Genomic DNA, 13,447 nt, shown 5'->3' on the forward strand with positions numbered 1-13,447 from the left:
ACTCACCCCCGGCTACGGAACCTAGCGTGAATCTGTACGTGCTCTCTAGGATTTGTATTAGCACACCTCTCTCCTCCGGGCTCTGCAACAAAAACAAAAGTATTTACCGCTTTTCTAAAATCTACGAATATTTTTGTACTATGGCAACACTTATAAATACTCGAAATAAAAATAACGTGAGTGACACTTTAAAAAGAGTTATCCTCAAAATGGCTTTGAGTATGTGTTTACGGTAAAAATATATATATTCCACTTGGTATACTTGTAAATGAAGTTTCAGTATATGTGATAAATTTGTCATGTATGAATTGAAGCTTTTTTTTTTAAAGTTTCTATGGGTAGACGAGCTCACGGCTCACCTGTGGTTAAAAGGTTACCGGTGCCCATAGGCATCTACAACCTAAATGCTGCCACCCACCTTGAGATATGAGTTCCTTTTTGGTTTTTTTTTATTGCCCTTGTAGGCAGACGACCATACCGCCCATCTGATGGTGAGTGGTTACCGTCGCCCATTGACTTCAGCAATGCCAGGGGCAGAGCCAAGCCGCTGCCTACCGTCTAAAGTATCTCCGTATAGTTACGTGTTTATGAGTTGTTATCTACTAATAATTATTTAATTGAATGTATATTTAGAGAAACTTAACAAACAGTATAACAATTATTTGAAGACATATTCAGATTGATAACTATTGTGAGTGAGAAAAAAAATCCTTTAAAAAAGTAAATTACGTTCAGTGAAATGGTCAATGTTGAAATATAGCAAATGGTGAATTATTTAAAAAAATATTAAAATCAAATGTCGTTATTTTTATTGGTTTTCGCGAGTCGTAGAGACATAACATTTTAACTAAATATTTAAGCGTTCAAACAAACACCAGTTGCAACCGTTAAAGTGGTCTTAATTTAAATTTTCGTCATTTGAATTGTGATTTAAGCTACAGCGTGTTTAATGATTATAGTTATCTGAAAATAGCTTTTGAATACTTTCACAGTTGGCGTGCTCACGGACGAGAGATGGAATCGAGCGTGAAATTAAATCGCAATAGTTTCAACTAGGAGATGTGTGGAAATGGTAGTCCAAGATAGAGGGGGAAGAGGTCGATCGAAGAAGACATGGATGGAGTGTATGAATGTCGATATGAGAAAGAGAGGAGAGAGTGTTGATATGACGGCTGATAGAAGAGAATGGAATAGAAAAATTCGCTGTGCCGACCCCACCTAGTGGGATAAGGGACAAAGAAGAAGGGTTTCAACTACGTATTATCATAGTTCAGTTCTGGCACAAAACAAATAATGTGTTTTATCCAATTCATCCCAATTAATGAAGAAGATATTCGAGGTCCGTGGACAGGTATGAGCAAAGCGCTGACAGTTATTTTACAGAATTCTAAAAATCAAAGTCATTAAATAGTTGAAAGAGAATAACGCGATGGCACAGAGGAAGCGGGAATATTATTCTAAAGGTGTGACCATATTTTGTAACTTTAGGATGACAATATTTTTACAAGTCTTCTATAAAATTATGGATCATCTATGGACTGATGAATGAAAGGTGTATGAAAATTCACACGATACAAATCGGTCAAGATCTCAGTAAAGTAAGTCATAGAAAAATGAATTATGGCTTCACCAAAAGTAAAAATGTTATTATTTTTTTCAAAAAAATCTAGTTTATATTACAGACATTGCATTTATCATTGGCAACGGATAACGTCATTTTTATTTTTGGTTATTTATTTAGTTGTACTAAACGAGCAACAAACGTGTCAAAATATAATTGAAATATATATATTATATAAATATATAACATAAAGGACCTTTTTAACCAGGACTCACCATTAATTCCATACAGTTTACAAAACGGTACGGTTTCCTACACATATTTACCTCCTCCTTTTGCGCATTGAAAGAAACAAAATACAGACCTGTCAGTTAGTGACGTTTCTATGGTTTTATACTATGGTTTTATTTAATATGAATAGAAGCTATTACAACTTACTTAGTCTATAATTACATTAACAATCAATTCAGTTGAGGTCGGCCTCTGGCCGGACAATATTGAGTTTTAAGCTTTTGAATTACTTACGGAAACAGCTTTAATTTCTGCTACTCTTCGTGTAACCTGCTTGAAGTATTGCTCTGGCGTTATGGAGTTCAAATCGTTGTACACAATGCGACTGCAAGAGAAACAATAGAATTTTAAGTCTAATAAAATAATCTTAATATATAAAAATGAATTGCTGTTCGTTAGTCGCGATAAAACTCGAGACCGGCTGGACCGATTTGGCTAATTTTGGTCCTTGAATTATTTGTGGAAGTCCAGAGAAGGTTTAAAAGGTAAATAAATATGAAAATGCTCGGAAATAAATAAAAATAACAATTTTGTTTTTCCTTTGATGTGTCCCCCGTCGGACGGATTCCTTTTGTTTGTTTTATTTTATACAAAAGTTTAGGTCTTTTATTTATAGATTGAGGCACTACAAAGTCTGCCGGGTCAGCTAGTAATGTTATATTATAATAATTTAAATTTAAATTTAGCATTGTACTATTGTTGTATTATATTTAACTCATCCAAAACGAAATCAAAATTGCAACATTTGCTTTCATGTCATGATATAGTGCTTTGCAACCATGATACGCTTTATGGAGACAATTGAAATGCAGAAATGCTTATCTCCTCAGTTGTCTTATCTGCAATTATTATATATTACAGTTATTTATTGAATGTACCAGAACAATGTCGACAAAATAGTAAAATTTATGATTAATATTAAATACATGGGATATCTTGGCTTTTGAAGATTTCCATACTGATAATTAATTATGCAATAATGTTATTGGAGAAAAATACTTGTTAGTTATAAACAGTATCATGACAAATATCTCAAATAGAAGTAGTCATAATATAGAAGAAAATTTGAAGAATGTTAGGTTAATGTCAATAAATCAGAAGGCCAAATCTATACACGCTTTTGATACTCTATAGATCATAACTTTAAATATTATATGTGAAATAAAGTAGGTGCCTAAAGCAGAGTTATTATAATTGTTTTTTATTTTTAATTCTTATTATAATATCACAAATTAAATTGCCGTTATTATTGAAGATTAAAAAAATCAAAATAAATCACCCAGTTGAAATATCTTGGTGTAACATAACCAAGTTATTTTTAATTTTTCAATAGTATATAATTCAAGTTTCCTTCGATTCCATTCAATTCAATCGACATGCTGACATGCGTCATACAAACTCAGTTTCGATGAGATTTTGGACTGTGCCTATTTTCTCAGCAGTTGGACTATCATCCCTCTTGTTTCCCTTACACCTAATGGATTATGTAATAGTAATTTTTTCTGATTTATAGAAAAGAAAGAAATAGGAGAAGAAAAACAAATAAAAATTAATCGCCTAATAAAAATCAATCCGGCATAATTGTGATTTGCGTAATTACTAGTGGCAGGACGTCTTGTGAGCCCACACGGGTACCACCACTATGCCTCTTTCTGCCGTGAAGCAGTACTGCGTTTGGGTTTGAAGGGTAAGGCCGCCGTTGTAACTATACTGAGACCTTAGAACTCATATCTCAAGGTGGGTGGCGGCATTTACGTTGTAGATGTCTATGGGCTCCGCTAGCCACTTAACACCAGGTTGGCCGTGAGCTCATCCACAAATTTAAACAATAAACAAAAAAAAATTAAACGAAAACATCTACAAACTTTTACATCCATTTAATAAGTGTTTGATATTTTAAATTGCATTATCTAGACATATCTTGCCTTTGTTGATGTGAATGTGTCCTAAGCCACGTATGGGATAGATATTATGTTTAAAATTGTCGGTTGGTAATTTGAGCGTAGGGTAATATGTTAATGACATTATATGTCTTTTTAAGCATTCCTGGTTGGATTGGATGAAATAGAGCACCTGTTGTGTCTATAGACGACTGAGTAACATGGTGACACTATTATCTGACAACGATGTGAGCCAACCCTATTATTATTGTTGAAAAGGCAACGATACAAAATTGATTAATATGCAAATCAATATCAATTCATTCAATGAATTCAAATGCTAAAGTAGTATAAAAAGATCTCCGGCGTTTTTGTTTTGATAAGTCGATATTGATGATAAGAACGGCAATGATAAGACACGAACGTAGGTAGTGAATAGAAAATCGTAAAACGATAAGATAGTTTATCCGAGCTTTTCTTTGACCAATCTATTGTCGATGCGATACTTTTATTAATTAGGAAACGTGACGTCTGAAACGCTATCTGCGTAATTCTTTTAAATTATTTTACAGCTGGTAACACTTTGCTTTTACCGCCAAACGATTGCGAAAATGGAATTATGAATTGGCTCGGTATTGGCCAGATACAAATTAGCGAATGTCTCTTTTCTTTTTTTTCTTTATTCTTTATTGTACACACAGTTAATACATCTTTATCTACCATCGTTATCTACCAGCTAATCATTCTTAAAGAGGGAGAGCTTTACATTAGCCCTTCAAACCGTTCCTATTCGAAAATCTAAGACTAACTTAAGCCATGACATTCGGAGCTGTGAGTGTCTGAAATATCAGCCAGATAAACATTTATCGGTTCCGAACATTAGTGACAAGAGTCTCGGATTAGTTTTCTATTTAAAAATCTGCTAAAGGAAGATTCCAGAACATTTTCTTTTGTGTAACGGTAATTATTCTGGTCGATCCAATTCCAAATCGTTGTTGCATTTTGTTGCTTTGGACTTGTCATTTTTATTTATTATTTACTTTGTGTCCCCAACATCTCTACTAAGAGGTTTTCAGGATTATCCATTCTTTCTGGGACACCCTGTATTTATATATTTTTTTACCACAGGAAATTAATATCGATATTGGCTCACCCATTTGTATGGTGCAGAATGTCGCACAAGTTGAACAATATGTCCACTTCTAGGGGCGTGATTTGACTCATCATCTGGGCAGAGTGCAGAAACTCCTCTTTGGTGACCTCTTGCGTGCGATGGCCGTTCGTGGCGTTTAGGTACACCCTCTTGATTAGCTCCATGTTGTTTAATAATGAATTGAAGGCCATATAGTAAGGGAAACTGATCTTTCGCTCGCCTTGCGGAAAACCAGAGGCCTGGAATAGAAAATTTTAAGAATTACTGCTTTTTATTGTTTGAAGTGAAACTTCGAACAAGGTTGCGTTAAACGTTTAACGCTACCATACTAGAAAGAGATAGAGCGAGAGTCAATGCGTGGCACTCAAACACATGCGCGCAGTACACCTGTAATTACAGGCCAGCGCGAGCTTTAGCAACGAGTATCGTCCAATATTTTAATGAAGTATTTAAAAAAATATATAATTTATTTTTCTATCTATAATTTAATATATATATATATAATATAAATGTTACAGATGTCGCATCTCTTATACACAGCATTCCCTTATTACAAGAGCAATCTGATTCAAGAATGAAAAATGAAGAAAACCATAATACTCGAAGCAGAAGTTTCACTTCATTCACTCACACCGTTTTTATTTTGTTAACTAGCAAACCATGAAGTGTTTATCAAATATTGTACACAGCTTTTTATAGTATTGGTCGCCGGATTGGTTCAGTATTTTAGGGAGAACAAAAGTTTTGAACGATGCTATACTCACAGTGATGACTTTACTTTTCAAATCCTTTGTGAGAAGATGGCTCTTCACCGACATCATGATATTTCTGAAGTCGCCGGCTGTGATGAATCCGGTGCCTTCCTTGTCGCATTTCTTGAACGCTTCGACTCCGTATTCTTCGTGGAAGTCGTGCAAGAACTGACTGAACTCAGGGTAGGTTACGAGCCGCTTCTTATCCTTGCCGAAGTACAGGCGAACGAACGTGCTCTCCATGTTGAAGGGCAGCTTCTTGTGGAGGGCCGTTTTTCGCATAACCTCGGCGAATTCGTCTATAAAATTTATAGGTACAGTAATGATATCGAATACTCCAGAATGAATTAATACAATAAAAGACAATTACATTTTTTTTTATTGCTTAAGTGTGTGGACGAGCTTACAGCCCACCTGGTGTTAAGTTGTTACTGGAGTCCATAGACATTTACAAAGTATATGCGCCACCCACCTTGAGATATAAGTTCTAAGATCTCAAGTATAGTTACAACGGCTGCCCCTCACCTACTAGCCCGATGACGCTGTCATGGTCTCTCTAGACCATAAAAATAGATTGAAAAAAAAAACAACAACTTTATAGCCCTTTTTACGAAAATTGCGCAGACGGAGGAGTATGAAATTGCCCACACTTCAGAGAATATAGAGAAGAAATGCAATATGCATCATTTTTTTTCATATGTGCATAAAAAATACTTTAATAAATAACCAAAAACATTACACACACTACCATGTATTTGACACAACACACATATATAAATTCTATGTTTATTGTCAAACTTTTGTTATTGTTTCAAGTCTGTGGTCAAATTGAGAATAGATGCATATTGTTTGTCTTTAATATCACTTGTCTTTATTGTAGTCTTGGCGAAATCTTTGATTAAAGAAGTTTAGTAATGTTCAAACTTGTAAGTCCGCGGTGGTAGGACCACTTGTAAGTCCGCGCGGATAGGTACCACTGCCCTGCCTATATCTGCCGTGAAGCAGTAATTCGTTTCGGTTTGAAGGGTGGGGCAGCTGTTGTAACTATACTGAGACCTTAGAACTTGTATCTCAAGGTGGGTGGCGCGTCTACGTTGTAGATGTCTATGGGCTCCAGTAACCACTTAACACCAGGTGGGCTGTGAGCTCGTCCAACCATCTAAGGAAAAAAGAAAAAAAAATTCAGTCAATTACAGTCGACTTTCGACACATATAAAAATCATTTTCCAATTATTCCGGTAACACCAGTGGTATTTTCCTATATCTTGATCCCTTTTCAATCTAAATTGTTAAACACTAAAGCAGACAGTTTTCTGTTGATCATTAATCTTATCGGTAGATATAATGGTGGTTTGATACTGATAGTGCGTCATTATCAGTGATTGAGTAAGCGCATTTGCATGATGAATTGTAATGACAATTCAAATAAACAAACACGGCAGGCGCACGCTACGGGCATCGAGTTTCGTTGCGATGACAACTTGCGCAGAATTTACAAGCTTATCTTTATTTGAAGCACTTTATTCGTAGACACAAAACTGCTTTTACGGTTTTTTTCTCGCATTTTTTACTGTGATTTATTTTTTCTGACGTTTCTAAGTATAAGGTATTATTATTAGACATTTGAATGTTGTTTTGTTGCGAGATTAGTACAATAAAGGGAGAGGTAGAGTATTATTTATTATTGTATTTTTTTTTCAAGATTCTATTATTTTTGTCACTGGTATTAGAAAATGGACGTAAAGTATCATAGAGCATGTAGACAGCGGCTGGGCTCTGCTACTGGCTTTGCTGAAGTCCATGGGCGACGGTAACACTCACCATCAGTTGGGCGGTATGCTCGTCTGCCTACGAAGGCAATAAAAAAAGGATTCTTTTGATTACTAATCATGGTAAACGGACCTTCTTGTATTAGGTAAATATAATGTCTGATGGAGATCAATTATCGCAGTGGCACAGCGAATCACAGCGTAACCAAACTGGGCGCGTTCTGACAATACTCAACAAATGTGTAATTGATAAAAAAACCTATCTATGCAGTGCGCTTAGTGCTAGTTTTTTAACGTTCTCGATAGCGTAAAAGTTTACTCAAATTTGTACGCAGTTGGAACAGCGGCAAACGTAGGCAAACATTCCAACTCCATACAAATTCGCTATCGAGACCGTTAAAAAACTCGCACTAGGCACACTGGTAAGCTACGGGGCTAGACTAGCGTAACCGGGCGAGTAAATGAGCTCACGGAGCTCTAACTTTACGAATTTGCTAATACTAGCCCTAGCAAGAGCAGTCCTTCGCAGAATCTACAACCGGATCTGAAACGCGACCGACTGAGAAAATCCGACGAGAAACTCATTTGATTACAAAAACCGTAGTCAGTATGGACTTTGTGGAATATCTTTTTTGGAATGGAATTTACTGGAGCGCCAGTTTTTTTTTTCCTACCTTATCTGAGAGCCTTGAGAGGCTATTTCAGCGTAACCTTAACTAGTAGGTGAGCTCATGGAGCTCAATCCTGACGACGTTGCTAACACGAACCCTATCAAGAGCCGTGCGTCGCAGAATCTACCACCGGATCGGAAACGCGACCCACTGAGAAGATCCGGCGAGAAACTCAGTGGGCTGTGTCTGAGGGTTGGACCGCCAGCCAGTAGCAATCGTAACACAGCAGTATATACTATGAAAAAAAAAACTGGTTGATAGTGAAACGAACCAACGCAAAATAAATTAGGCAAATGCTACCGTGTTAGATAATGGCATCCGCGAAGACGGCTCCCCACTAATTGAAAATAGCTCCTTCAAGATTAATAGTTCGGATATTGGATTATTTAAAATTAAAATTAAAACAGGTTTGGTTTTGTTAAGAGCTGTTACGAGTTTATCGACAAGAGCATATGTAAATGACGACGAAGCATAAATACGGAATCTTTTAAAAAATATCTCTTAATGTACGGATAGAAATGGATCGACAGGGTTATAACACCTTGCGCGTATACCAATGAATACTAAATACAGTCCAGACGTTGAGGGAATGCGATCGGACCAACACCAAAATTAGCGGAAGATTACAACATTTATCTCATGTTGACGCAATAGCTTATTTTTCAGCGATAATCGTTCAGTCAGTAGGGTAAATAGACAATGAAATTCAAAGTAAACATATAAACACAACGCCACCTCAAAGCTATATCATCTAAGGACTAAGGCCTGCCACGAACATATTCTTTCAGCGGCCGGACTATAATAGTCTATTCAAATATCGTCGTTGTCAAACCAAAATCTGCTATGTGCACTTTTTGAGATTTTTACTTTTTGACCTTTTCGTATGGTTCACAGCCCTATCTACCGGTTAAAAAACTTGTTATGTGTTTATAGCTTTAATAGTTATCTATAGCTTTCATTTGATACAGTTCTTAAAAATTCACCTTCATATAAAATTTTATACGAAAATGTTTTTACTCGTTAATTCAAAATAGAGTTTTTGCACATAGCAGATTTTGGTTTGACAGCGACAATATGCAAATATGGACTATAATAGAAATATGCAAAAAAGGCCACCACACCAATACCCCAAGACCCTTCAAAGTATCTTTCTTATATTCGATTTCTGTCTGTTTTCACCGCGAAGCTGCCATCCGTTACGGCTTAACGAGTAAAACACTAGTTAAACAAGATCATTGAGAATTCGACCTTACGCATCACCGTGGATGGTGGTGTTCACAATGCAACGTCTTCTGGTAACGATTTCACATAAAGCATAAATTAATATTAATTCTATAGACGTCGTGGCCTAAAGGATAAGACGTCCGGTGCATTCGTGTTGAGCGATGCACCGATGTTCGAATCTCAGGCGGGTACAATTTTTTCTAATGAAATACGTACTCAACAAATATTTACTTCCACGGTGAAGGAATATAAAATATCATGTAATAAAAATCAAACCCGCAAAATTATTATTTGCGTAATTACTGGTTGTAGGACCCCTTGTGAGTCCGGGCGTGTAGATACCACCGCCCTGCCTATTTCTGCCGTGAAGCAGTAATACGTTTCAGTCTGAAGGTTAGGGCAGCCGTTGTAACTATACTAGCCAGATCACGTACTTACCAAAAGCAACAAGTCCATTCCCATTCGTATCGAATAGTTGAAAGGCGGTTTTGTACAGAGCGTCCGGCACGCACAGCAGACCTTCAAACGCCTGGAACTCGGAGAACGATATGTAACCGTCCTTGTCCATGTCGACGATTCCAGCGATGAGCTGGACCGATTCTTTGTTGAAATCATCTGCAATTAATAATTTTATTAAATCGATTTTCTACGGTTCCCTAATAGTAAAAGGTAGTAATGGTACAAAATCGATTCTGGTGACCACTTTTTTAAACGCGAATCAACAAAATTTATCTTGCTTTTGAATGTGGTGCAAACTATAGCCAAAAAAGGCGATTTTTCTGTTCTCAATTCAACGCACAATTTACGTGAACTTATTATAAGAATGCTATCTATTTAAAATCCATCATCCCAACAGTTTTAATACAAAAACCTTTAAAACGTATCGCAACAATAGCTACTTACGTCCTATCAGATTGGCTAATTAATCAGCTATTATATATTGGTCGGTAACAGTAGCGGTAAGCGATCGTAATTACATTCGAATTTAACATCGGTTTTTATCGATGATTTCCTTTTCTCCACCGTGCATTTATACGAAATTATGACTCCAAATAACGATGCCACTAAGAGCTATGACCTAACCTTTAATAAGTGTGGGAGCCTAAATGACCTAACAAAACTAAAGTTGTTTGGCGAGCGCAATTTATTTTATTTTATTTTTTATTGCTTAGATGGGTGGACGAGCTCACAGCCCACCTGGTGTTAAGTAGTTACTGGAGTTCATAGACATTTACAACGTAAATGCGCCAACCACCTTGAAATATGAGTTCTAAGGTGTCGGTTACAAAGGCTGTCCTACCCTTCAAAATGAAACGCATTACTGTTTCACGGCAGAAATAGGCAGGACGGTGGTATCTACCCGCGCGGACTCACAAGAGGGTCCTGCCACCACTATGACACCGCTATGACATGTACTTCTTCAAACGAGGCTTGTGCAAAGAACTTAACGGTAGGCAGCAGTTTGGCTCTGCCCCTGGCATTACTGAAGTCAATGGGCGACGGTAACCACTCACCATCAGGTACGCTCGTCTGCATATAGGGCAATAAAAAAATAAAAAATGAACTGTAACTCTATTCTCCTGGAATTGCAGACTATTACTAGTTTTGTAAAATAATTACAAAGACAGTAGGTACTAAGAATAATAGTATTTCTGAAATCTGCCACATTATACAGAGATTTATTTAATTCCACTTAATTTTAACATTAATTGCGTCGAAAATAACTCGCATGGGCAACAAAATAAGTGAACCCATATTCCCGTATATACTTAGTACATGTCTTATCTATGAGACAACTGATTGGAAATATACAAGGAAACCGTTGATACTATCCACAAACGTCAACTGTTAACTATGGTTTTAATTTTCAGTTAATCCATAGAAGATTAGCTGTTTTAATGCATTTCTATATCAATGAGCTTTAGTTATTAGTATAACCTAGCATTTACCAATCCGATCCCTATCATGTAGGTCAATGTTTACTATTTATTTATTAGTTTTTATTTTTATTTTATTGCTTAGATGTGTGGACGAGCTCACAGCCCACCTGGTGTAAAGTGGTTACTGGAGCGCATAGACATCTACAGCGTCAATGCGCCACACACCTTGAGATATAAGTTCTAAGGTCTCAGTATAGTTACAACGGCTGCCCCATCCTTCAAACCGAAACGCATTATTGCTTCACGGCAGAAATAGGCGGGGCGGTGGTACCTACCCGTGCGGACTCATAAGAGGTCCTACCACCAGTACAAAATCTTTATTTACTTATTGCTGTCTTCTAGAAAGTGCAGTACCGCGTCTTACCTTCGGAGAATAATCCTAGATATTTTCTTACAAAATCTTCGCTTGTGATATGCTTCTCACCGTTCTTCTCAACGGTGGCGTACTTCAAGAAGATCTCATGTAGCTTCTCTGAATCAGCCCGTTTCAAATAACCAGCCCCCTATGAACAAAAAAAAAAATTATGGAAAATCTTTAACTAAAATAACCAAGCCATCTCTTAATTTAAAATTAAACAAAAACTTTGACATTCGTCATTGTTTTGATGTAAGTGCTCGTTTTGTTGTTACAAAAAGGAATTACGTAATGGATAATACGAAAAACAAATGGCGATAATAAACGATATTTAACATATAAGCTATAAAAAAAAAAAAAAGTATAATAAGTGTATCTTTCTTGAGAATTATATAGGTATATTTTTATTGCCTTTGTAGGCAGACGAGCATGCAGTCCACCTGATGGCAAGTCGGCGCTCATGGCTGTCAGCAATGCCACAGGTGCACAGCCAAGTCGCTGCCTACCACTGTCACCACTTAGCTTTATTATATCCGCAGTACACAACTCAAGGAAGACGACCGGTTAAAGTACCTAATTGAATATGCAATTTCGAAAAGGGCACATGTCGCATATTTTGTCAAATTCAAATTCAAATTCAAAATCATTTATTTCAACTTAGATGTCAGTATGACACACTTGTTGAATGTCAAAATACAAATAACAATGTTAACTCTACCACCGGTTCCAAAAAAAGCCACAGTCCTGAGAAGAACCGGCGAAACAAACTCAGCTCAGACAAATACGTTTTTTCATATACATGTAGTTTTGAGGGTTACCTACATCCATTTTATAATAATTCCAGTAATTTTCAATTGCTAATTAACACTAAAATATATCTCAAAAGTTAATATTTTAAATTTTACACTGCTTTAGAAAATAATTAGTTTTTTTTTTCATTTCCTGAACATTTTACATTTTCAGAGATGTGCCCTTTTCGAAATTGCATATTCAATTAAAGCTGACCGGTAAGGTTAAGTTTCGAGTCAAAGATGACTACTTAGGATAGCAATGTCCTCTCTTAATCTATCTCGATTATCACTGTGTTCACGATTTTGACAAGCTTTATTAAATTTACATATTTTAATAACAGGATACAATAAATGAGCATTATTGGATTGATGTCAAACTGAAATGACACTTATTAGTATGGGCCTTACTCGGTTATAACCGATTCAAGATTTCGCCTGCATATTTACGCTTTTTTAAAAACGTGGCTAAGTACGTCTCTGTTTTCATCCCATATCATCTCATCTCATTTCATATAATCTCATCCCATTTCATTTAATTTCATCACAGTTGATTAATGTCTCAAATTAATCATCGTCATTTCATTTCATTTCATTTCACTCCATATTATCATTTTTCATAAAAACAAGAATATCAATTAAAATAAGAATTGACTTAAAGGTCTTAGTTCCCAGGTCAAAAAATCCCTTTTAAAAAAAAGCAACCGAGAGGCAAGAACCTACTATGCTAGGGGGCATAGGCGCCAGTTTCTAATCACGTAACTGGTTATCCTTTCCTCTGCGTCACAGATAAAATGACATTTATATTCATCGGTAGTGTGCTTATTATGAATTTATTCCTCATGTTAGAGCCCCGTGAGCTCACCTAGACACTAAAGGCTACCAGCATAGGTAGGGGAAAAAAAACATTAGATTTTAAATGGAGGTATAGTTCAAAACAGAACCAATATAAATATTAAACCAAACAATAATGTTAAATTTTCTTAAGTTCGTATCGCGTTTTTTTGTTCTCTATTTTATTATTTTCGACGTTTCGAATACTCCACAGTGTTCGTATACATGG

The 13,447-nt window shown here is 36.2% G+C and overlaps 1 protein-coding gene across 2 annotated transcripts in view; it reads right to left on the minus strand.

The window, feature by feature from the left end:
- The window catches only part of LOC101739472 (calcium-binding mitochondrial carrier protein Aralar1), a 30,432-nt gene that overhangs the window by 12,394 nt on the left and 4,591 nt on the right, over positions 1 to 13,447 (minus strand). For both annotated transcript variants that reach the window (XM_004931136.5, XM_012694736.4), the window contains exons 2-7: positions 11,606 to 11,744; positions 9,740 to 9,916; positions 5,650 to 5,936; positions 4,886 to 5,124; positions 2,087 to 2,177; positions 7 to 82 (exon numbers count right to left, since the gene is read on the minus strand). In XM_004931136.5, the coding sequence (XP_004931193.1) occupies positions 7 to 82; positions 2,087 to 2,177; positions 4,886 to 5,124; positions 5,650 to 5,936; positions 9,740 to 9,916; positions 11,606 to 11,744 (1,009 nt within the window). The remainder of the gene's footprint in view (positions 1 to 6; positions 83 to 2,086; positions 2,178 to 4,885; positions 5,125 to 5,649; positions 5,937 to 9,739; positions 9,917 to 11,605; positions 11,745 to 13,447) is intronic.

Source organism: Bombyx mori, chromosome 9 (genome assembly GCF_030269925.1).
Source record: "Bombyx mori chromosome 9, ASM3026992v2".
Lineage (NCBI taxonomy): Eukaryota > Metazoa > Arthropoda > Insecta > Lepidoptera > Bombycidae > Bombyx > Bombyx mori.